The sequence below is a fragment of the Aspergillus viridinutans genome (assembly GCF_018404265.1).
Source record: "Aspergillus viridinutans IFM 47045 DNA, scaffold_3, whole genome shotgun sequence".
NCBI lineage: Eukaryota > Fungi > Ascomycota > Eurotiomycetes > Eurotiales > Aspergillaceae > Aspergillus > Aspergillus viridinutans.
Window position 1 is genome coordinate 2073375 of NW_025091219.1, and position 23761 is coordinate 2097135.

A 23761-nucleotide genomic window follows, 5' to 3' on the forward strand; every position below is an offset into this window, starting at 1 on the left:
TCTACCTCCCAACAATCCTATACCTCTCCCTCGCCATCCCCCCGTCCGCCCCCTCAACCCCATACCCCTCCCCAACCTCCCCGACAATCCTCGCCGGCGCCCCGCCAACAACACACCAGCTCGGCACCACCATGCCCGCCGGCACCACCGCCCCGTCAAGCACATACGCAAAGTCCTTCAGGATGGCCATACTCCCCACCACCGCCTCCCGCCCAATATGCACATGGTTGCCCACCGTCGCCGCCTCCACCACCGCCCTCTCCCCGACAAACACATGGTCGCCGATCTTGAGCGGGTAGAACGTGTGCATCCCGCGGTGCAGCCGCGACGGCGGCCTCAGCACCGCCTGCCGCGAGATGTAGCTGTATCGGCCTATTGTGATGGCCACGGAGGGCGTCGAGGGTTGCGAGGGGCGGCTGGTGCCGGTGCCGTCGGCGGACGTAGAGGCGGAGGTGGACGAGGACGACGAACGGTAGAGGTCCCCGCGGATGACGGCGTCTGCTTGGATGACCGTCTTGCCGCCCAGGATGATGTGCTGCGTTCCGTGGATTTGGGAGCGGCGGGAGATTTTGTTGCCGGTGTCCTGCCAGTTGCTGCGGTTAGAGTTGGTTTATGGGACGGTGGGTGGGTTCGAAACGTACGGTTTCGATGTACTCGCCCTTGGCTTGTTTAGGGGGCATGTTGGCGGTTTCCTGTGTGGGCTGGCCCGCTGCTTGAGGATTTGGTTGGACCGTAGGTACGGTGAAAGATAAAGAAGAGATGAATGTTTACAATGTACTACCTACCTTTGGTTGGCGGTGAAGAATGACTGGTTTGCGATAAGATACGGAGTAGCTTATCGGACGAATACAAAGGCGGTATCAACTATCAACACTGAATACTATGTTGCATTGCACATTCATTACTATACTACACTAGACCATAAACTCAATCCAACAATATCAAAACGAGAGGTATTTCAAGGTGTTAAATCATGGCGTCCCCATCTATACCAGCTACAAGACAAAGCTGCCAATGGAGCAGCGATCGCCGGCTTAGGCATCGTACTGAACACGGAAAGCTGAAGAGAGGCGTTAGCAAGATTGGACTGTGTCAAGAGCAGCTGAGCACACTCACTTGTAGGGAAGACAGAGTAACTGCCATAATCCTCCCGCAGGTAAGCGGAGTAGCCACCGGCCTGAGGAATCTTCTTCAACTGTCCCTGAGCACCAGGAGCGACACGAAGGTTGTTCAGACGCCCGACAGCGCGCAGCATGGCGGTCAATGCAATGTGGCTGGTTTCCTTGCCGAGGAAGCCGTGTGGTCCTAGAGTGGGGCTGATGTAGGAATCCAGTGGTCTATCCAGACGCACTTCCTCTGGGTCAGGGAAGACGCTTGCATCACGATTGGCTTTGGCCTAATAGTTGAGCGTTAGAAGAGGCTGCATCGCACAACAGGAAGGGTGCAGAACGTACAAAGCTGACAAAGACCTTGTCCCCAGGCTGAAGAGTGACCTCGCCGGCCTCATCGGTCACGGCGAGTGTAGTCTCTGACTGGCGGTACAATCCAGAGATGTCATTGAGACGGACAGCCTCCAGGCAATAGCGCAGCAATTGCTCATCCGACTCCTTCGTGTCTTGTGTGGCCAGGCGTTGGATTTCTGGAAGATGTTTGCTACCTTCTTTCGACAGGTAAAAGTCGATGATTTGAGTGAACTAAATCAATCATCACTTGTCAGTTATCTCGAGGTGCACAATCATTGGAGGATGGACTTACTGCTTGGGCCTGGCCGGGGACCATCGCAATCACTGTGGGCAGAATCTGCGCCCATGCAATCTCGTGAGCCGCCAGACCATTCTCCAAAAGCCGCTTGGTCATGTGCACTCCGTACTCTTTGAGAGCATTGTTGTTCTCGCGGAAGCTACCAAAAATACCAGAAAGCAGACTGCTACCACCAAGCGACTTGACATTGGCCTCGAGCGCTTTGCCCAGCGGCTCACCAACGGCCTGAGACGCGTGGTGCAGAGGGAAGGACTTGGTCTTGTCAATGTCGAAGTAGAGGCAGTTATACAAGGTTGCTAGAACCTTAAACATTTCGTGCTCCGTGTATATGCCGCGGGAGTTCTCCTTGCTTCTCAGAGGGAGGGAGAAGACGTTCGAGGCGAAGATCACTGGAGCAAGATTGCCAACACTGTCAATTCAGTTAGCGACCTATTGAGCGTGGACTGGGAAGAAAAAAAACTCACTCCTTCGTAATATCCACTTGATTGAGGCCACCGAATCTCCTTGTCTTGTCTTGGAGAAGTTTCGTGGTGATATCTTCATAAAATTCCTTGACGCTCCGGTGCCACTCTTCTTTGTTAAGCAGCTTGCTCATAACGTCAGCGTGCTTCTGGATAAAGGCACTATCCTGAGATAGCTTGAACTCCTTGCTGGCCTTTCCGAACACAAACTCGACGGTGTCGTCCCAGGCGGCACGGAACTGGTTCTGCTGCTCCGCGACCAACTTGGCGTTAGAGTACGACACCAGGTCTACGCGAGGAGGCGTGTACTGGGGACGGTCGTAGGAGTAGTGAGACTCCCTGCCCAGATCCTTCATGATCTTTCGATTCTCACTGGGGATTGTCATGGGGTAGTGAGCGTAGATAGAGTCAGGCTTGAACCAGTCGGGGAACGCTCTGGTGGCGAGCTTGTAGAAGACACAGCCCTGGTTGACGCTGAGGTCGTATCTGACCTCGGAATAGCCCCAGTTGGTGAGATTTCTCGGATTGTAATCGATCTGCAACAGCTGTCAGGACGGCTGCAAGGGAAAGCCCAAGTAGGCCGGAAGACTTACCGTGTAGTGACGATCGCCACGAACAAGAGCCACTGCGTCAGACAGAACAGCCCGGGAAATAGTATAGGTAGGCGCAATTCCAACACCAGGGATCATGGGCTGCTTAGCCTCCTCAGCCACAATTCCGGGATAGAGTTCCACAAAGTCAGGATGGTCGTACAGACTTCGAAGGGACTCCGCAACGTCTGGATCCGAGTTGATCTCTTCAAAGGTCTCGTAGGGCTTCAATTTGAAGAACTTTCGGAACTCGTTGAGTGAGCCCACATTCCACTTCCGGCTCTGGATGATGCCCAAGATTTCAACGTTCTTCAGAACCTTTGGAACGTTCCGTGCGCCGAAAGAGCCTTTGATGCAGAACGCTCCTGTTAGTCACGGATTCTTAACTCGGAGGTGTTTGTCAGACTCACCGGCAACGTCCTCAACAGCGTTTGCCAAAAGGTTGACGAGGTCCTCATCCTTGAATTTTCCATCGTCTTGACGTTCCAGATTGGCGAATGTGCGCTTGGATGGATCCTCGGGCAGTTCCTCCTGATACTTGCCTAGACCCATGAGAAGCTCTGTCATCGAGACTTCCGAGGCGGGCTTTCCCATCAGTCTCTCATAGACATCTTCAGTCCACTTCTCATCGGTGGCGCTAATAGCCGAGTGCCAGCGGTATGCCAGGTTGAACTCCACGGAGCATTGATTACCCAAACCGGCTGGCGTAGTGCGGCTTCCCTCCATTTGAGCCCGGGGATCCTGTTCACGTTTAGTTTTCTGCTTTGCCTGGTATCCAGCTGCGCCAACTTACAAGACACCAAGTCGAATTGGTTCTATTCAGGTTGACGATCGTCCGCAGGTAATCATACAGAGTGATGTTGATGTAAAGACCGCAGGTAATGCTATAATTCGTTAGCCTGGGGTACCGCACGATAACAGAGGATCAGAAGAAAGGCTTGCGTACAGTCGACCTGTCTGGAAGAGATCCTCATCGTACTTTGCCCAGGCCTTCTTAGCCTCGTCTTCGGGGAGATTATCCGCGGGCTTGGTGAAGCGGCCATTTTCGTTAATTGCCGCTAGTTGCTCCACGGCATAGTTATGGAATCTAGCAACGGTTCAAATTAGCGAACCCTCCCAAACATCAGTGTTGGAAATGTACCTGTTGAGCATCACCATTAGGACACAGCACGTGGCCGGGAACGCCTGAAGACGGGGCTCGGAGAAGCTGTCGGGCTTCAACTTCCCGTCCTTGAACGTCCGGATCAGGTTCTGCTCCTCCTGAACGTCACCGTACAAGATGGAGAGGTCCAGATAACCTGAGGTCTTGTTCACGTTAGGGTTTTGGTAGTCGGTCTGGAAGATATCTGCTTTGTCATTAGAATCTTTCACCGACCTCGTCATATTTCGGGCAGCTTACCGTGGATAATGAGAGATGCCCAGTCAAAGAAAACACTGGACACCTTGTTTGGATGCGGCTTGAAGGTCTGACGAGCGAAGAGGGTGTCGAAAACTAAGCCAGGGTCAGGCAATCCACCAGGCTGAATGATCAATGGTGCGGTCGTCCGAGCATATGGGGTGTTCGCAGCTCCGAGCCACGGGAGCGTAGGGTTATTGTTGGAACCATCTGCCGAGCGGTAGGCATAGTCATTTCCCATATATCTGATTATTATTTCTTAGCAAACGCCACCAAGTAATGGAGGTTGTCCGCCAACTCACGAGAGTGGAGGGTGAGGCAGCGAATCCCACAGTTCAGTAAGGAAAGCGTTTGTCAGCTCCTCGCGATGCTTTGAGTTGTGAGGAAGTCTGCTGACCAGCTACGAGTCGAAGCATATAGTTTTCAGTATCTGGGTTCAGTCGACCTGTGTCATAAGCGGGGTCATCTTACCTGGATAATGCGCTCCATTAACATGGTCTTGTCATCTATCAGCTGGCCCCCCGGAAGTTTGCTCTCGATGACATCCTTCAGGGTCTTGAAATCCTTAAAGCCTAGATGCCTGGCATCCTGCAATAAGCTGGTCGTATGTTCGTGCTCGAGGTAGGCGCCATCCCGAGACTGGTTGGGAATGGGAGTTTGCGAAGCATGGAGGACAGATGCGTATTTCTCAAAAGGAGAGACGGAATCGCCCTTCTTCTCACTACGATCGTCATCAGACGATGATTTGTGCGCCGCAGAGATTTTGGAGTGACGCTTGTTGTCGTTGTAGTTGTTGCTGTTGGCGGCTGTGCTGCTGCTGGGCGCAGTGCCATTCTGCTTGGACTCGCGGTCCCCCTTCTTCTTGAAGGTCGACGAGAACCTCCGCAACATTATGATAATTATGTATGAATGGAATCAACTGAAACACAGTGAAGGAGGCAAAAAGAAACTACAACAAAAGTAAGAGCAGGGAAACAGAGCTCCAACCCGCCTGCTCGGAAGGAACCATGTATTTAAACGCAGATCCACGCAGTGAACATGGTGTATTAACGTAGCAAGCAGAGCGGATTCGATCCACTAATTGCAATTGAGAGCATCAATTGGACTAGGAGCAGTGAGAGATCCAGAGAGATCATATTGTGGTACCGCCATCTAAGCCATATTCAGAACCTAGCAAACTAGGCCATCAAATGGTAATACTCACAAGCGCATACCCCGCAGGGACAAGCAGACGGCAAATAGCCTGCTGAACATGCTGGAAGGAGTGGATACCCTTGATCTGTGTACCAAAGAGAACCTAGGGATGTGGACCAAGGTGACGAACGTGATTCAGCTTGACGAGTAAGTGCATCTCTTTGACAGCCGGCCGCCGCCGGGGCTCGAATAAATGGGTGTGATTCGCATGGGATCAATGATTCATAATGTTACGTAGAGTTTGGTATCAATGTCAAGACTCAAGAAGCCGGATTCTGCAAGCGGTGGAGTGTAGACGCTGATAATTTACAAAATACCACAGGTCAGTCCTGCTAATTGCCAATAATAATGGAGATTCCAAGGAGAAGCTGCATAACGAGGCATTGGGAGGAAAAGCATGGGGGAAAACCGAAGCAGCAAGAGAAGAGTGCAAGACGACTCACAGCCAATCAACGAGGTCCATGCATTACCGACTTTCCTCGTAGTCTTTTTTATACAGCAGATCGCCGGGTCCTGGTGCCAGCCACAATGTTCTCGATTATCATTCAGAAGATTGCGATTGTCGGCCGTAGTACGCAGTAGATCGGTGCCAAGATGATGATAAACGCCAAAGCTCGAGTTCGGCTTTGACGGGGTTCTGCTCATAGCTCACTGCTGTCTGCTCCACCTCGGCTGCCCATTGCCAATGGATTTCACATTATCCGGCGCAAGCTTGAAGTACAATACTGTAATATCGTGTTATTATTGGTAGCCAGGTGTGGTATGACAAATCTGGTAGTATCGTCCGTCAACTATGATTCGATTTCGAGACACGCACGCTCTGTGCTGAGCGTGGTTACATTGTTCATTGCGCACTGACATCATGATGTGGGTGAACCTCATGCTCCCCAGCCTTTACTCAATGTAAGGGAAGATGAAACCTATCAAGCAGGTTGAGACATTGGAATCTAGGGATTGGTCATGATGAGTTTTGTGCAATAAGAATAATGAAAGTGATGCAGAAAAATAGGTTCCAGCAGATTTCTTGTCAGTCCCAGGTGATCGGAAATGAAATCGAAATCGGATCGACTACCTTACCCACCCCCGAAACTTTTAGTGCGGTGAGAACTCTCATTTAGGACAGACCATGACTAGACTTGTCACACCTACAGAGCTACTAGTGTGACTCGTCACGCTACCTAGGATGGCCTGTAGCTACATAGATAGCTGACCAACATCAACACCTACGTACTCAATTGGTTATGCCTCTCAGCCACTCAGTAGGAAGGTTTAGTAATATGCCTGTCACTTTCCGTCTTCCGTCCTTTATCCTGGAAAGTAAGGGATACTGGAAATAAAATATTTTCTCGCCGACCACAGTTCTGATGCGGCACTGTTGGTTGTAAAATGTATTATGAGTAAGAGTTCAAAGGAGTTGTTGTAGGAGTTCGATTATGCCAGTGCGACTGATAGAGGATCCAAAGCCCGAGGACGGCGAGGAGTGGGTGATAAAAGCGCCTCTTTGTCCAAGAGTATTTGCTTCACCTTCCGTGAAGACAAGCTAGTGGATGATCAGCAACATAGAGTACCTTAGGTAGATACTTGGTAGATAGTTGGTAAGATGCGCGGTTCGTGGCTTGCGTCTAGAAAATACAGTAACAAGGCAGAGGGGTAAGGTAGGTTCGTGCTCTGTCCAGCAAGGGGAGCAACTTTCTGGCAAAACACGGACAAAAACCCAGACATTCTCATATGTACTTTTGCTTATATATTAGAAACTGGTTGAACACTCCATAATGACGATAATTGTGGTGTTGGATAAAATTAACAGTAGAATGAATCCTTGGTTTCGGATGAGGTTCGTTTGAGATCTGAGTGACCGAGGCCATACCGTCATACTCATACATACGAGGAGAGCTGGACGAACCCGTCTTAGTGGATCAAGGAGAGACGATCGGCAGCTCCCGAATGGTTCATGGCCGGCCCCAGGCAGCCAGGCCCCCACTTCGACGGAGACACCTTAGGTTCCAAGGTTCTGAAGATGCCTGAGTCAGTGTCTCATCGGAAAGGTAATAATAATAGATACTTCTAAGGTACTCTCCTGCGATCAAATTGAGAAGATTAATAAAATAATATATATATATATATATAAAGGGGTTCGAATTTTGGAATATCTACAAAACAGAATACGTATTTAGCTCTCAGTAAGGACTAATGGGTGGTATTCCTCAGTACATCCCATAAAATAATGCGTCCGAAACAGCAGCACGCATGCTTTGATTGCCTACCTGCCAGCAGAGGGAGTATTTCGTCCGGGATCATCAGCCAGCCATTTGGGTACTCCATAGACTTGATTGACCCTCGCTTCCAGACGGCGGGGACATTTTTTTCCCTTTTTTCCGCACTCCTGCATGAAACTATCGTCGCCCTTATTGTGCAGGGCCTGGCTAAATGCTACTAGGCCGGGAATGAATGATCTGGGACAGCCAGCCATCCACCCAGATGGTATCAATGGGGAAAGATCGTCATCGCCTACTGCGTCTCAATTGAAAAGCGATCCATTACACCTGGACCACACGGATTTTCCCTTCGAGTAATAATATCAAAGACATTGTCGTTCTAATGGTCCAAATCCTGTTCACGATTACCTGCCACCTCGATCGTCAACACTATCTTCCCAGGCGATCAACATCAAACTGGATCATAGAGGAGGGAGATATGGCCTCATGCGAAGGGAAGATACTCGATTATACTTTCCGGTCATGCTATCTTTGACGAATCTGACAGGTGGATGTATGCAGAATCACATTACGGACCGCATGATAGGCTCTAATACGACACGGAATTTGTGTTTTGTGTGCCCCCCAATCTTCAAGCCGCTTGCCGCGGAGTCTATCTAGTATACTCGGGGAGTGAGTTGAACACTTGAACTTGTGACATTGAATAAATGCCCCACCAACCACTGCTGCTTTGACCAACAAGAGTTCTATTCGCTCTCACTCGCTGTTCAGCGGGGTGAACTGGTTTGGTTCAAACATGAAAGAATGTGTCGAGTGGACCGCTCGCTTTTATCGACCCCTCCTTGTTGATCCGCGTGGGAGGAATGAGCTTCCCTTATTGCTTAGCTCCGGGCGATGGCTGGATGCCATGGCCTGCAGGGCTAGTTACGTCTTGACTCGTTTCTTCCCTGCAATGTCGAGGACTGTGTTACCATAGATTTGTAACCGTTTGCTGTCCTCTGGAAGATAAGTCCTTTTCGCTCTGGCATCGAAGCCCAATCCCGGTCCCTAATGGTATCACACTATAAAGTGCGAGCCAAGCAACTCTTTCCTGCAGTTGCATGTGGGTGTCTCCGGAACTAACAGCCTGTGTACATAAACTTCGTTCTCCACGAGGCGGGGATTAGTCTGTCGTTTGTTCCAATTGTTCTTGCTTTTCGATTTCACAAACAGCCAAGTGATCGCGCAGGGAGCATCAAGTGTTCCGGTATACCTGCGCGGAAACATGGACGCAATACCGCTGGGGCCGGCCCCCATCCCAAAGCAGTTTGTCCTCTGTTTTGATGGTACTGGTAATAAGTTTTGCGGTGATGAATCAGACAGCAACGTGCTCAAGATCTACCGAGTGAGTCGTACCCGAGGCCGTATGTAGTTTGTCAACGTGTCTGCTTACAGAGGGTTCCTGGGTGAAGATGCTAGATCGCAGTAAGAGTTACCAGTTCCATTATTACCAGCCAGGTATTGGCACCTACGTGACAACGAACTCCCTTTCCAGTAATGGGCGATTCCACCGGATCAAGTCGGCCTACCTGAAAGCTAAGGACTCCGCCGTGGGTTCCTCCTTCGACCAACATGTCATGGGTGGTTATAAATTCCTCATGAGATACTATGCCCCGGGCGACGAGATTTACTTTATCGGTTTCAGTCGCGGCGCCTATATTGCGCGCTTCCTGGCGGAGATGCTTGATTTTATTGGCTTGCTCGAAGCGGGAAATGAGGAACTGACTAGGTTCGCATGGAAGACCTTTGCCAAATGGCAACAGCGTCGACACGGGGATAGTGAAGAGGAAAAGGAGGAGCAGAAAAAACTGTTCCGATTCATGAAGGCTTTCCGTGAAACCTTTAGCAGACCTATCAGTCGCATCAAATTCATGGGCCTATTCGACACGGTCAACAGCGTGCCGAGGTTCGAGTCAGCCTGGATGCAGAGAAGCAAATTTCCGTACACTGCTCGCAGCTCTGCCAGGGTTATCCGACATGCCGTAGGCATTGACGAACGGCGCGCCAAATTTCGACAGGATCTCATCTCCGAGGCCAAACCATGGTCCATGAAGAAACGAGGTCCTCATCGCTGGCAGCGACACCTTCATCCCTTCCGCCATGATGAGGATCCTGAGTCGGAGAAACCGGATGGTCTACCATCCATTGTCGTGAACGACGACGCCAAGGTGGAGACGGCGCCGCAAGGCGCGGCAAAGGGCCGAAAAGGCCAGGACGAAACTGAATCCGTCTACCGTAGTGCAGATGTATCGCGTGCCGGAAGCATTCGCAGTGCACATCATTATCGTTCACCCTCACCGTTGAAGAGCAAGAAACTCGGGTTAGCTGTACCTATGCTTAACCCATCTACAGAAGACTTAGCATCGGTCAAGAGTGGTAACTCAATGCTTTCGCTTCAGGTACCGGAAGCAGGGAGTCGAGCTCCTAGCGAGTACGATGAAGATGACGAAGATGAAAGCCTTCAGGACATTCAAGAAGTCTGGTTTCCCGGCGGACACGCGGACATCGGCGGAGGTTGGAAACTTGGTCAAGGCGAAGAATGGCCTCTTAGTCATGCGCCCCTGGTCTGGATGGTACACGAGGCACAGCGCGCCGGCCTTCAGTTTGACCCGCGCAAGCTCAAACAGTTCGAATGCTGCGAGGAGTATGATGGGCAGGTTTCGCCTTTGCATGAGCATATCCATTGGAAGCAGAATATGGACATGTGTCAAGATCCCACCCATGGAGAAGACAATGATGAGCACAGAAGATTCGCCCGAAAGGAGAATGAACAGAACATGTCTAAATCCAAGCGCAGATTTTTGGAAGCGCTGTACGAGTCCAGCACGAACGGACTCCTGCATGATTGCTTGGCTTACGGCAATGGGCTGCCGTTCACGTCAGTGTTGTCATGGCGGATCATGGAGTATCTTCCATTTCGTCGCATGGATCTGCAGAGCGACGGCTCTTGGGAGCCGATCCGGTGGCCTCTTCCCTGTGGAGAGGTGCGAGATATTCCCAACGATGCTCAGATCCATGTCTCAGCCATTCGCCGCATGAAGGCCGATCCCAAGTACCGACCGGGCAATCTAATCGTTGGCGGAGGCGGACGCGGTATCAAACGAGCTCCAGAGGAATACGGCATTGGGGAATGGGTAGTTAAAGACCATGAAGGGGATCCTGTACGCGAAGTGTACGTCCGCAAGAGTGTGTCGAAGATGTGCAGAGAGGCGCATGCCTGATCAAGGATTCAAGGTAGTAGTCTACTGCCTCGCTCATCTCATTCCCTTCTGGAAATAGTCCCTCCCATTTCTAATAGTTGCCACGGTGTTTAGTTTGAATGATCACTCTCTGATATTCAAGGTGTTGGTTAATCTCAAAATCTATAATACTTACTGACTTGTTGACAATCATTCACCACTTGATCCTTTTTCACATCAGCTAGCTGTGTATGTGCCGAGCGCTCGTCACTAAGTAGGCTGGTCATCAGTAGCTCCTTACACAGGCTTCCCGTCCTCTAAGTTCAGAGTAGGGATTCAAAGGCAGCTTGTATTATTCAAGTCTTTAGACAAGATAAGTTGCAAACATCTTCATTAAAGCAGATTTCGTGGTTTGTTCTTGCTCAGAACTGTCGACAAAAGCTGTAGTAGGTAAGAAAACCGGAGACGCCAGAGTCAGACTCTTTCTCGCTACTGGTCCCAAGGCGATTGTAAATTCTCTGTCAACCCCTGCTCATTATTGCATGCAATCCTAGGAAATATGCGCCCTATCAGGCTGAGGAATCGCTGCCTAGGGAGGGATTTGCAGTCGCTTTTTGCCGAAGAAGCGTGCCCCTGGCTGAGGTGCACAGATCACGGATTGGCCATATCCAAGCGACCAGAACAAACGAGGGAAATTTTGGGCATGAATGATTCGCAAGGAGAGAAAGGGAAAAGAAATTTCTTTCCACCTGAAAAGCTACATATTCTTCTTGATTCGCACACCGTCACTGCTATTGCTATCACGAGTCGTCCGTTGGGTGGTTTCCCTGTCTTTCCTCATCCTTCTGTCCGCTCTTCTCCGACCGATTGATCACGCCGCGGTTTCGCTACTCCTCCCTCCTCTTCTTCTGCTTCTGCTTCTTCCAGTTTCTTCGATCTCACAAATCAACTCTAGTCTCCCATCAATCCCCCTTTTCTTTCGCATACCAAGGTTCCATTCTCCCCTGGTCGTCCCTACGACCAACCGTTGGAGGGGTTTGTTGGAGGATAATATCTCCAGGGGCATAATCGATTTCGTCAAGACTCCGTATCCTTTCTCCTTTTTTGGTCTCGAGAGTCTGGACCATCTTGGATCGATTCACTCTCATGGTTCCCATATACAGTCAAGCATGAGGCCCATCTAGTTCGAAAGGCAGATTTTTACCGTTGCATTTCTGTTTTCAGACAGACATGGAAGCGTCCCGTCTTTCCCCAGAGGGGCGCATTCTTCCGCCCCGCGCTGCAAGAACGGTCGAAGTCGAACCACTCAGCACGGCAAGCTCCGCGAATGCGATTACTGGGGCTACTGGGAAGTCAGAGCGCTCCGACAACGTCATGATAACCTTGTCTCTTACCCCCGATCCTCCGGTCGCTCCGCCGAGTCGCTCGCCTTTTCCCCGCTCCCATTATCGTTCGCGGTCGTTGGCGGAGGTCTCGGGTGTCCCTCCAATGACGCGCGCTCACTCGTCCCCTGGGCTGGACTCCAGAGGGCGATATATCTTCGTCAATGGTCGCGAAGCGCCTTCGAATCACAATGATAACACTCCAAGACGGTATCTACCTCTGCAGATACCTTCGGGGGACTCCCTCGAAGCCAGGATGGTACCTCTGAACATTTCAGAAACTATCTCAGAGCAGGCTGAGCTTGACACAACCATGAAATCACCACCACATGGGGAATCCTCGATCACATCACCCGTCTTATCACACAACCTGCGTGTCGGGCGCCGACGACCATCATCTCCCCTTCACTTCCCCAACGCGAATTCAATCACCCAGCCTACTAGCAGTCCTTCTTCGATCCATTCGTCACCAGTGGTCCTCGGCTCAAAATTCAACGAAGCCTTCCCGGGATACTCGACTTCCTCTACGTCGTCAGTACCATCGACTCCTACAAGCCTCCGATCGCGCAGTCCCAGCATATCCTCTCTCGAGACCATCCCAGATATTCCTGATGCCGAGGATGCAGCCATCGAAGCCGACCGAATTGCAGCACTCAAGGCTGCCGCAGATAGGGCGGACGAAGTGGAAGCGACAGCCAACGGGAACAGGCGCCGTGGTATATCTGATGCCTTGAGTCCTGCGGGTTCTTCTGGGTCTATGCGAGGCGGCTCAGGTGTCTACGGGGCGAGAATCGACAAGAGGAAGCGCTGGAGTGTCTGTGGGGCGGAACGTCGGCAGGATCTTGACCTCGAAACGATATGGGAAGATTGATGCGAGGAATACTTTGTGCGGCAGCTCTGTCCTACACCTGATTCCTCTATCACTTCTCTCTTGCAACTTGACTAAACACTCGTATAACCAGCCTTTACACACTGTATCATACGCTTGCCTGGTTCGGGACTCTACACGAAATCCGGAATATTGCTTTTTCTTTGACGCTCATATGAGGAGTTTGAGGATACCCAGATTGTTATTTGTTCTGTTTATTGTATGGTACCTCGGTTGTTCGCTTGTCTGTGTGCCTGGGAAAGTGTTCGGGCATCACGCTGGTCCGACGATGCTCTCAGTCTTTCATATTGGGGCGCAGGCTATTGTGATTGATTATGCGAGATGTTCAGCAGGCTTTTTTGAGCGTCTTTTTCCTTGGCTCCTTTGGTACTGTGGCTAAGACTGTTCCTTTGATTCCCCTATGTGCAGTGCATCTTTCTTTTGCTGGGTTGCAGGTATGGGATGGCCTTGTGTTTTTGGATGCTGGTCATCACAAGTGTCTTTGTGTAAATACTTGCTCGAATCCAAATATTGATCGTTATTATGTGCATCTCGATATTAAAAAAAAAGGGGGGAAAGCAGAAGTATGAACAAAAGTGCAGCAACACACTACGTGCTATATACTTGAGATGTCAATCAGCACGACGTCCCCGACATTGTCCCAAAACTCGAATATCCAACAACCTGCAGCTCAAGCAGACGAGGCAATTTTCCTCGGCACAGCCGAAGGAAGCGAATCGTCCCTCCCAGCACCAATTCCCAATCTACCCAGCCCATGGAATTGGCATATCTCCCCAGCCGCCCGCTCCCCGCTCCAGTACGCCCCCGTACTCGTCCCAAGCGCCACAAAGGGCGCCGTGTGCTCGCCCGCAAACCACACCCCGCGCTCGGGACCGATATCGCCCCGCAGCGCCTCGATGTCCTTGTCGCCCTGCTCAAGACCCACCTGGAAGTTGCAGTAGGAGCCGTTCCCCGCGTAGGGATCGTTCTGCCACTGGGTGGCTACGAAGGCGAGGGGTTTGCAGTCGGCTGAGGAGGACGAGTACCCGTGCAGGCGGGAGTAGAAAGGGCGCAGGAAGCCGTCGAGAAAGGTGTAGTATTCGTCCGAGGCGGGGTCGAGATTCGCGATCTTGGAGACGATATATGTTGCGCAGGGACCGTAGGTGTAGAAGAGGAGGGTGGGGTGAGCGCGGTCGGCGGGGAGACCGGCAAACGATATACACTCTTGGTTCCAGAGGATGCCTTCGGGGTGCTCGGCGTAGGTTGGGTCGTGGAAAACCGCAAAGGTGGGATTGTGGTGAGCGGTGCCTTTGGGGTCCGGGCCGTTCAGCCCGGCTTCGGCGTCTGCGTGCCAGAAGGCTCGTGGGAATGTCACGTATACCTTCTCGAGTCGGCCGTAGGAGATGCTGTCGATGGCCTGCAGGTGTCGAGGGGGTAGTGCTGGGTGAAAGGCGGACTTGTTGCGTTTCAGCCAGCCGAGCGGGCAGGTCACTACTACTTCGTCGAATTGGTGGGTTTCGCCGGCTGCGGTTGTCAATATCACCCTGCAAGCGGCGCTCGAGTTCTCCCGGAAGTCCGTTTCGATTTTGATGATCGGCTGGTTGAAGCGGATGTCGGCATGTTGGATGGCTGCTTTGGAAACGTACTCCAGGATCTTCTTGTATGTAGATGCGATGAAGAAGTTGTCTAGCGATGTATTGTCAGCAGATAGCAGCAGTAGCAGCCATAGAGAAGATGTGGCGCGTACTCCCGTCTATGCATTCTTCAAGGCAGAAGAACTTGAGACTCTGTCTCTCAATAGAATCACCAACGTACGCGCCCCACAGCTTGCATGTCTCTATGCAGAGTGCCTTTTCCTCAGGGCTTAAGCCCGTTTTGCTGACTCTCTCCTTAAAGAAGTCAAGAAGACTTTGATCGGGCGGAATGGAGTCGTTGTGCGCATTGCTATATTCAAAGGCTTCGTCTATCGTGCTCCATAAGAACTCAGAGATCTTGGTCGAGGTGACCTCATCGACGAGCTTTCCGTCTCTGGAGAAAATGATCTGCTCGCCTTCAAAATCCTCGATAGTCGTTCCGGTCACCTCTGCAACGCCAGCGATGGGATTATTCTCCGTACCATGAATCCAGTTAGGGCCCCTTTCGACAAATTAACTTAGACTCTTCGAAGCAGTCGGGTCCGGACATCTCACAAGTCTATAAGATGATCTCCGATCTTTGTTTGATGAACCTGTTTGGATTCAGTAAGTGATTTGTGATGATCAATGTACTTGTGAACGCACCCGCCCTCCGAGTCGATCTCTTGCCTCGAAGATGGTAACTTGAGCACCATTCTGGACTAGTATATCTGCACACCGTAAGCCAGCAAAGCCAGCTCCGACAATAGCCACTTTGAGGCCTCCGCCCATTGTGGCAATACGATGTGGCAACAAACTGCTCTGACGTTCAAATATTGCAACGTCCTTGCTAGGAGCAGTCTGGGAATAGGAACTCTGTCAGTTCGCGGTCAGTACAGTCCTCCGTCAGATACAATCAGCCGGGGAAGAATGCTGATGCTCTTCTTGCATAAACAATAGTAGATTGTATACAAGATGGAGGGCCTGCACGCGCTCAGACCGAAGTCGAAGAACACAACGTAAGCAGTATGAAACAAGAAAAGGATCGAATGACACTCTCGATCATCCAGATGAGTTCGATAGATCAGTATTCGAAACATAAACGCTGTTGTATGGGCTAAGACAGTTGACAAGCTCACTCGAAAACCGAGACACCATGTCCTGAAGAATACGAGCATAAAACAAAGCACGACTCATACAAACTTACCTCTCCAATATATAACTCCTATTTGTCAGGTCCTCGAGCCTTTTGCCTTAGAAAGCTCAGGGACGAAGACAACTTGCTGATATATCAAAGTGAGACGGAGCTAGATAAACGAAACACAAACGCTTTGATGCATTCCTTATCAGTCAGCCAGCGGACCACGTGCGTCCATCCTGCATTCTTCTTGCCGCCAGGAGTTGCCAACTTCAACCTCCCCTCAGCATCCAACCTCGATCGGAATAATGCACTACTCTACGGATCGGTGTTCTATTGAAGTATTTATATTCGTCCTCGTCGCCTGATTAGTGAGACAGCTTGCCTGACATCAATATCCACTGGCTATCTCATGACAAGGGTTTCATCATCATCGTGGTCAACACAAACAAGTGGGCACAGCCTCCAAAGGGCAAGGTGTATGTTCCGTACAACCGAGGCTTATGTCACAAAGCAAAGAAAGTTCAATCATTACAAGATGAGCCTCGCTCCCACATCATACATGGAACCATTTCTAGCTTGCTTGCGACATCCAACATGAGCAGAAAGGAACGTCAAGAAGTATAGGACAAAAGAAAAGGAACAAAGGAAATCAAAGGTATCATAGAGACAAAGTCAAGGAGGGGTATAAAGTCTACCTCCAAGCGCCTTGACTCAAGGATAATAGACCTTGAACACAGTCAAGGTCTTCTTCTTGGCTTGCAACTCCTCCGCCTGCCATGAAAGCTGAAACATCCGCGTCAAGCTCTGGCATGGACTTGATGCTTTTGCGGTGCGAGGGTTGAGGAATTCGGGAACGTCTGCCTGTTGCGGCTAGATTCCTGTTTATCCTGCCATCTCGTCCATTGGCTTCTTTGAGCACTGGGCGCTGAGACTGATGGTGGGAGGCGGCTCGCCGCCGAACATGTGAGACTCGGGTCCCAGGAATCCAGTTCTCTTTGTCCGAGTCGCCGCATTCGATATCCAAATCATCCTTGTCTTTCATGGTATCACGGAGTTTGGAAATCTTATATGTGCCCGATGGTGTTCCGTTGAGATTGCCATGGCCAGACTCAAGTCGGCCTAGAGAGGAGACTGTACGCGAGAGTTTCCGCCGCTTTCCACCAGCATGCTGTGGAATCGGAGTGTTGAGGTAATCGTTGGCGGTCGAAGTTGACAGAGTAGTGTGTCTTGCAGATAAGCTTCGGGTCAAAGAACGCTGACCAGGCGCAAGCATGAGGTTAGGGGAGGCAGAGTTAGGAGCACTCTGAGAGCTGGCTGGAGTTGACAAAGCGCTTCTTGCGTCGGTGTCGAAAAATGATTCCCAGTTCCGAGGGTCTCGAGATCTCCCGAAGGCTTTCTCCTTCTCTATGACGCCAGCCCGAGGTGTGCCGAGGACCACTGCATTACTGCTTCTACGCAACCCTGCGAATCGGGAGCTCCTTGTGGAAAACATGGAAATGCGACCTTTGGACGGGGATGGCTCATCTTCTGTCCGGATGACGGCTTTCCCATCCGAAGACATGGCGATCCGGAGAGAGCTGCGCCCTTTCGGGGGAGAGGGTGTCAACTCGCCTTCTCTTCGTACCATTGCCTCTCCGTCAAAGGACAGTGACAAACGTAGGGATGGTGGCGACTTCAGAACCTGTAGGCTGCTAGGAGTTTGCTGCTGCTGGAGTGTGGTTGGGACATCTCCGCGCAGGTCTGAAATGGAACGCTTTCTCTTGGCAGAGAGCTGTGTGTCATCAAGCGGCGTGTCGTTATCTTGCTGAGTCGACGTTGTGTCCGGAATGGTCCCATGGAGCTCTTGACTGTTTTCGCTTGACTGCGACGACAGGCTTGTCTGTGAGCTCAGACTGAGCTGTGCCGTACCGTCCTTGCCTCCACTTTGTACCGACTCATAGGAAGACTGCGGCACGCCATCTTCCAAAGGCAGTTCTGCACAATCTCTGTCTTGTTCCCGTCCATCGTACTGTTCTCCCCCACTCGATGATCCTGGCTCCGCAGAGGGGCTGTCATCGCTTGTAGTTTGTCTTGGAGGGCTAGACACGTCCGATCGAGGTGCGAGAAGTTCGTGTGGCTGGAGGGGTCTAGACTTTCGCCGGTCATTCTGACGACGATTTTGGAACCAGATCTGGAGCGTTGCATGATCAGAACTGAAAAGTCCGTCGACGCGTCGTGCTTGTTCTCGAGACCATACCTGCACTTCCTTCTCTCCCAACGAGACGCGACTCACAATGCTGGCGCGCGCTGTCTTGTCTGGTTTGGGATTGCGTTGATATTCGGCTTCGAGAATCGCGTGGTCCTCGGGACTGTACGGCAACAATTGGACAGCAATTAGCGGAGATGGTTCAAGCAGAGCCAGTCAATGGCAATTGACGACTTCGGATTCGGATTGAGAGCTCATATATACCTTGTCCGACGGCGCTTCTGACGAGCAAGCAGCTTGTTGTCGATTCGCGGGGGAAGGTTCTGGGTGAGGGTCTTCTGGGAGTGCACGAGGAAGGCATAGTTCAAAGTAGCAGATTCAGGAGTCTGTACGGTTGGCGGGGAGGAGGAACATGCCGCAGCAGAACGCTCGGGATCCGACATGTTCTCAACACTGCAACCCGTCGATAGGATTCAAGATCGGTGTGTCATGGGGAATTGGAAGCCAATATAAGAGCAGTAACGGAAAAGAGAGCCGTAGAATACAAAGGACCAGAACATTGATATGGAGGAGAATTGGGAATTGGATGAGAGATCCGGAGTGGACTAGATCTCTTAGTGGTGCGGTGGGAAAAAAGCGCTCCATCTAATCGCGTCGCGATGTGGACGCGGACTGCACAGCGTGGAGGCGTTGTAGTACGGAGTAAGTCTGGGTACGGTTGTGCGTGGCTTTTGAGCCAGAAACTGTGGCCTTTCCACGCTGTGAATCGCCACTTTATGAGAACTAGTGGACCTTACTCAGTTCGTCCTAGCGCAGTTCACATACTTCTTTTGAGACGAGCTCAGCGCATACACCATGATTGTGAGGAGCAGAAGCAGAGCATTAAGGACAAGGGGGAAAAAAAATATAAGAGGCTTTCCTCTTCCTTCTTGAGATATTGTTCCTCAACATGTTCAGAGACTCCAATATCATGTTAATATATCTTGATCAGAGTGCCTGCAGTCTTATTCAGTTCCAATTGCTCGAAGCAAAACAAAGAAGGCCGATATTAACTGGAACAGCTTTATTCAGCAATCTGAGCCAAAGGTTGAGGATGATCTCACTAAGACTACTAAGGGCTATATCAATCTTGTTAAGCAAAATTTTCAGAAGTAATATCCTGCTGAATAAAGATACCGCTCTTGACTAACTTGATTCCTAGATTTACATCAAAACTTCAACTGCCAGACTATGTTTATTGGCTGGAGAATATCACCTTGAGAGTTATAGTCTCTAGGGTGTCCAACTCAGTTGGTAATTATATTAATTAAGTGATAATAATAACTATATAACATCTTAGGTGCTAACCATCTCACCAAGCTATGTGCTAACTAAGCAGCATGGCGAAGCCTAACTAATATAATCAGTAAATAAGCAGGCCATGTACCTCTCTGTAATGGTCTTAGAGGTTCTGCTGGTCAGTAGACGGCCCTACAATAATCCAAGGGCTATCTGCCTTGGTTAGATAGCCTCATAGCATCTCTCTCTTCTACGGAGTAGATAGTTACGAATCAATGCAGCTTCATTCTCCAGTTCCCTCATGAGGTTACGAGCCCCCTGCTTTCGTTTTTGAGTTTGTTTTAATTTCTCATTTATCAATTTCATCAGTCTGCTTTTATTAGCGATTTGACGCTTTTTTCATGTTTTTACAGACTTTTACATGTCTGACGACGAAGTTGAATTGAACCCACACTCCCCACCTGGAACCTCTGAAGAATCACAAGAAGAAACAAATCTGAATCAGAATTACGCCGCAGAAAGGGCGGACGTCACCCAGGCTGCAAAGTTGGATAGAGATTCTATACCAACGAGCATGGAACCAAATTGATCTGATGAATATTTCGTCATGTAGGTCTCTGTCTGCAGTCCAATAACCTTTAATCTACGTCTAAATATTACACCTGAGCTAGTACAATTGCATGCTGTTGGTAAAGATTAACCACCATGAATTGCACAGAATTCCTGACCTAGATATAATCCATGCTCTGTGACTGCTTGTACAATTTACTCATTCTGATGCCGATGCCAGACTGTGTCCTGATTATGAAGCCCCCTTTAGGACCCAGTAGGAAGCTATGTGCCATCTCGCACCCATCTCGCGCCCATCATCCACTGGACCCTTTGCTGTGACCTACTGCTAGAAACACATTCTTAACACCCGGAAAATCATTTTCCAAACAATGTCGGAGAATATCCTGCGCACCGACCACATAGTCAGAGAATTTCTTGCCGTTCTTGTCCTGGATATCCTTGCACAAGCAGAAGCTTGACTTCTTATTGAGTAGGTTTGTCTTAGGCCCATCCAACCAATCTGCGAAAGCCTGAATATTCTTCGCGTCGTCATTCGGCATGACCTGGCAGTGGGGGATTGTGAAAACACCAGGGAGTGAGGCAGGGGGTGACAGTAGAGTGCTCCAATCCTGCGAGTCGAGGTAGGACTCCAGGTCGTTGTCGAACTGGTAGTCGAAGCCGCCATGGGTGAAGGCGCTGGCGGAGGATTGGATGATGTCCCAGGTGGAGAAGCCGTTATTTTCAATTTCCTGGAATGAGTTAGGTCGGTCGAACGGTATCAAGAGGGTGGAAAGGAGGAGGTTAGGGTTAACTTACTTTCCACCCGGGAGGGTTTTGGGGGTGTGGGTAGTCTCCGTGCACAAGAAGATCGGGCTTTATGATGAGGCTGCGATGGTGATGGTCAGTGTCACGTCACGTTCCGATCCACCCCTGTGACATAAAACTTACGACTGAAAAAAGAAGCCCCGTCCGCCATAGTAGTGCTTGAGACGGGCGTCGTTGTCGCCGGATATGACTGAGAGGTTGTCGACTGTAACCATTGGTATCAGCATCAGGCTAAAAGACGAGGGCCGCGATCACAGTAAAGAGAAACACATACACTCATCCTGTGTCATCGGATATGAAATCAGATAGACGTTCTGCTGCTTCCATGCATAATTGATGGAGAAGCACAGAAGCATGTTGTAGAAATGATCGCTGGCCTGAGTCTCTGATATCCGGGGCAAGCTCGTGTCCTGGTTGAGAACAGGAATTTTGTGATAATCGAGCCAAGCACCATCCGCCAAAACATCAACAATGCTTTTACCGTTGTATGATCCTTGAAACATCAGCCCGTCGTTCAGGGTCACAGTCTCGTTGATAGCGCCTTGATAAAAAGCTGCGGCAGATCTAATAAATCAAATATCATCAGCAGCAGCTCAGGATATGTCATGAAGATTGGTGCTCACGCCTCCATCTTGGCCAGATTCGCCAAGCTCTGATCCGAGGCCTTGACTCTCTTGTCGACACCACGCGCCCAGCCATTTACCAACTCTTTTCCGCTGATAATCGCTGGCCCACCGACGATGGCCGCAACGATGCCGACGGCTGTCATGATCCCGTTGAGGAAGTCATGAGCCATCATGTCATCAGGTAGCAGTCCGGGCCAGAAAGTGCCTTGCAGCGCGACTTGGAGACCGTTCCATCGTGTCTGGCTGACGTCGATTGCCTGGCGGAGGTAGTATAGATACTAAATGCCAAATAAGCCCTGTCGACCAGAGTTGGGGAAGCCGGCTTTTACTTGCCTGATTGATATTGGCCAGAGAAACAAGGATTTGATAAGCGCGAGCACTGTCGACTGCGTTTGGGTTCTGCAGGTTGGCACAGTTGGGCCTGGGACAGAAAGTCGTCATTGTGCAAACAAAGCTCTGGCCGAGTCCCCATGGCTCCGCAAAAGCAGGGCCCAGGTTAGTATGGGAAGAATCCAGGTTGTTATTAATCCAATCTGGGATCTGTCAATAGCCTTGTTTAAGAGCATTCCTAGATAGACTTACGCTGGAGGTAATCACCTGCACGAATTTGGTCCCAATATGATGACTTCAACCCCCCACCATTGAGGAATTGGTAATCTTCAGAGCATCAGTAAAGGTTCATGATACCGCATAACCTAAACCTACGACTAAGATCATTGCAACTTGCATGATCTGGAAGTTCTCCAACGGGTGCAACGACCCCGCCGGCCGCAGCGACCCCGTTGCCCACTGAGGCCGGAAAGGACTCTTGGTCACAATCAGCAAAGGTACAGAGTGTGTTGACAAGATGAGACTACTCACGGCCCAGCGTTGCCAAGCAACTTAGAGAAATGAGCTGATACTTCCGCCAGAACATCTTTGGGATGGAAGGAATCACAATACTGTATGGAAAAACAATGGAAAAAAGAAGTGGTTGATGGCAAGCATTCTTTACAGGAGATTGATTGTACTTTGGCACCTCGAGCTATTTATAAGGGGATTGAAGAATAGTGATCCTTGTTCTTTTTCCTGCGGAAGTCATCTGTATAGCCCGTTAGAGATGCCAAGAATAAATAGAATTCAGACCCTGAATGAATCTATCGTGGCTATTTGTGTTACATCAAAAAAGCTGCGCGTATAACTACGGTACTACCTAGTCTAGCTAAGTAATGCTTTATGATCCAATACATGTAACACCCTCTTAGCTTAGGCTGATTTTAACGGGTTAAGCTATATATTTAAGTTTTTTCTAGGTAACTAGGTTCTCTAAGTAGTACTGTAGTTCTTTTATATTGCCTCTTTTGCAGTTTTGCTGGGGCTAAATTGGTATAGCCTGTTAGCTAACGCTAAGAATAAGTAGAATTCAGATCCTGAAATGAATTAATTTATCTTAACTGTTTTTGTTAGATTATTATTAGATTAAAAATGCCCTGGGTATATCTAGTTTAGCCAACTGGCAAGCAAACCTTATAATTTAATATATCTCCTCAGCCTAAGCTAACTTCACGGAATTAAGTCGCACATCTATTGAGATACGTTTTTCCTAGGTTTTCTAGGTACCTTTGTTATATTGGTTCTTTTGCTGCGACGGAATCTGTATGAATATAAGAGCATTTGCAGTCTATATAATTATGTTATATCGACCAGCACGTATATGACTTCGGGGAAGTCTATCAGACGTGCAATGATATCTAGTGATTATTATCGCCATTTATGTAGTTAGTTAGACCTTACATTCATTCTTAGTCTAGGTCAAAATGTAAAAGAAGACTGGAATCCCTCAAAGTCAATGAGGTACATACAGGGTGGCTGCTGGCTTACCCCCTACCCTTGCACTCTTTGAAGACTCCACATCCTTAACGACTACGAATATCCCATCTGGTAGCATGTCCGGATCGAGCGAATGCATGACGCTCGAATCCTGGGAAGGTTCGAAACCCCTCACAAAGGATCGATCTGAACCATGGCAGGCTCCGAAGCCGTCGTCTGCTGACCGCCATTGACGGTCGTATCCACGTGGTTGCTTCGTCGGGTGCCGACAAATTTCCCGCAATGATGGCTGACTAAGAACTCCGCGGACGAAGTTCGATCCAGGCAGGGGAGGATGTGATATCGACCAGCACGTATATGACTTTGGGGAAGTCTATTGGACGTGCAACGATATCTAGTGATTATTATCACCATTTACATAGTTAGTTAGACCTTACATTCATTCTTAGTCTAGGTCAAAATATAAAAGAAGACTAGAATCCCTTAAAGTTAACAAGGTATGTACAGGGCGGCTGCTGGCTTACCCCCTACCCTTGCACTCTTCAAAGACTCCACATCCTTAACAACTATGAATATCCCAATTAATGGGTACCCAGGTGCCCTCATATCAGTTCATTAATAAAGTGGAGCCCGCTATTATATATCT

General features: G+C 49.9%; 7 protein-coding genes across 7 annotated transcripts; 2 read left to right on the top strand and 5 right to left on the bottom strand.

The window, feature by feature from the left end:
- Window position 1: 1 nt before the first annotated feature.
- Window positions 2-680, bottom strand: Aspvir_005673 (dynactin subunit 5; the record flags this gene model as incomplete). Its single annotated transcript, XM_043268886.1, has 2 exons — window positions 2-583; window positions 642-680. The coding sequence occupies 2 exons, from the start codon at window positions 678-680 to the stop codon at window positions 2-4; spliced, it is 621 nt and encodes a 206-aa protein (XP_043124821.1).
- Window positions 681-1034: 354 nt separating this feature from the next.
- Aspvir_005674 (peroxidase/cytochrome P450 family protein) lies at window positions 1035-5099 on the bottom strand (the record flags this gene model as incomplete). The annotated part of the gene is made up of 13 exons (XM_043268887.1): window positions 1035-1060; window positions 1117-1396; window positions 1455-1694; window positions 1756-2170; window positions 2226-2758; window positions 2816-3159; window positions 3223-3553; window positions 3606-3696; window positions 3759-3899; window positions 3954-4158; window positions 4212-4453; window positions 4511-4608; window positions 4680-5099. The coding sequence occupies 13 exons, from the start codon at window positions 5097-5099 to the stop codon at window positions 1035-1037; spliced, it is 3366 nt and encodes a 1121-aa protein (XP_043124822.1).
- Window positions 5100-8882: 3783 nt separating this feature from the next.
- On the top strand, window positions 8883-10878 carry Aspvir_005675 (T6SS phospholipase effector Tle1-like catalytic domain-containing protein; the record flags this gene model as incomplete). The annotated part of the gene is made up of 2 exons (XM_043268888.1): window positions 8883-9002; window positions 9070-10878. The coding sequence occupies 2 exons, from the start codon at window positions 8883-8885 to the stop codon at window positions 10876-10878; spliced, it is 1929 nt and encodes a 642-aa protein (XP_043124823.1).
- A 1188-nt stretch (window positions 10879-12066) lies between these two features.
- On the top strand, window positions 12067-13089 carry Aspvir_005676 (uncharacterized protein; the record flags this gene model as incomplete). The annotated part of the gene is made up of 1 exon (XM_043268889.1): window positions 12067-13089. One exon carries the CDS (start codon window positions 12067-12069, stop codon window positions 13087-13089), a length of 1023 nt encoding a protein of 340 aa, XP_043124824.1.
- Window positions 13090-13777: 688 nt separating this feature from the next.
- Window positions 13778-15491, bottom strand: Aspvir_005677 (flavin monoamine oxidase family protein; the record flags this gene model as incomplete). Its single annotated transcript, XM_043268890.1, has 4 exons — window positions 13778-14772; window positions 14834-15222; window positions 15276-15313; window positions 15366-15491. 4 exons carry the CDS (start codon window positions 15489-15491, stop codon window positions 13778-13780), a joined length of 1548 nt encoding a protein of 515 aa, XP_043124825.1.
- Window positions 15492-16531: 1040 nt separating this feature from the next.
- On the bottom strand, window positions 16532-18468 carry Aspvir_005678 (homeobox domain-containing protein; the record flags this gene model as incomplete). The annotated part of the gene is made up of 3 exons (XM_043268891.1): window positions 16532-18010; window positions 18077-18188; window positions 18290-18468. The coding sequence occupies 3 exons, from the start codon at window positions 18466-18468 to the stop codon at window positions 16532-16534; spliced, it is 1770 nt and encodes a 589-aa protein (XP_043124826.1).
- A 1701-nt stretch (window positions 18469-20169) lies between these two features.
- On the bottom strand, window positions 20170-22222 carry Aspvir_005679 (uncharacterized protein; the record flags this gene model as incomplete). Its single annotated transcript, XM_043268892.1, has 9 exons — window positions 20170-20604; window positions 20672-20741; window positions 20804-20885; window positions 20955-21244; window positions 21304-21584; window positions 21664-21839; window positions 21889-21963; window positions 22012-22113; window positions 22168-22222. The coding sequence occupies 9 exons, from the start codon at window positions 22220-22222 to the stop codon at window positions 20170-20172; spliced, it is 1566 nt and encodes a 521-aa protein (XP_043124827.1).
- Window positions 22223-23761: the final 1539 nt, after the last annotated feature.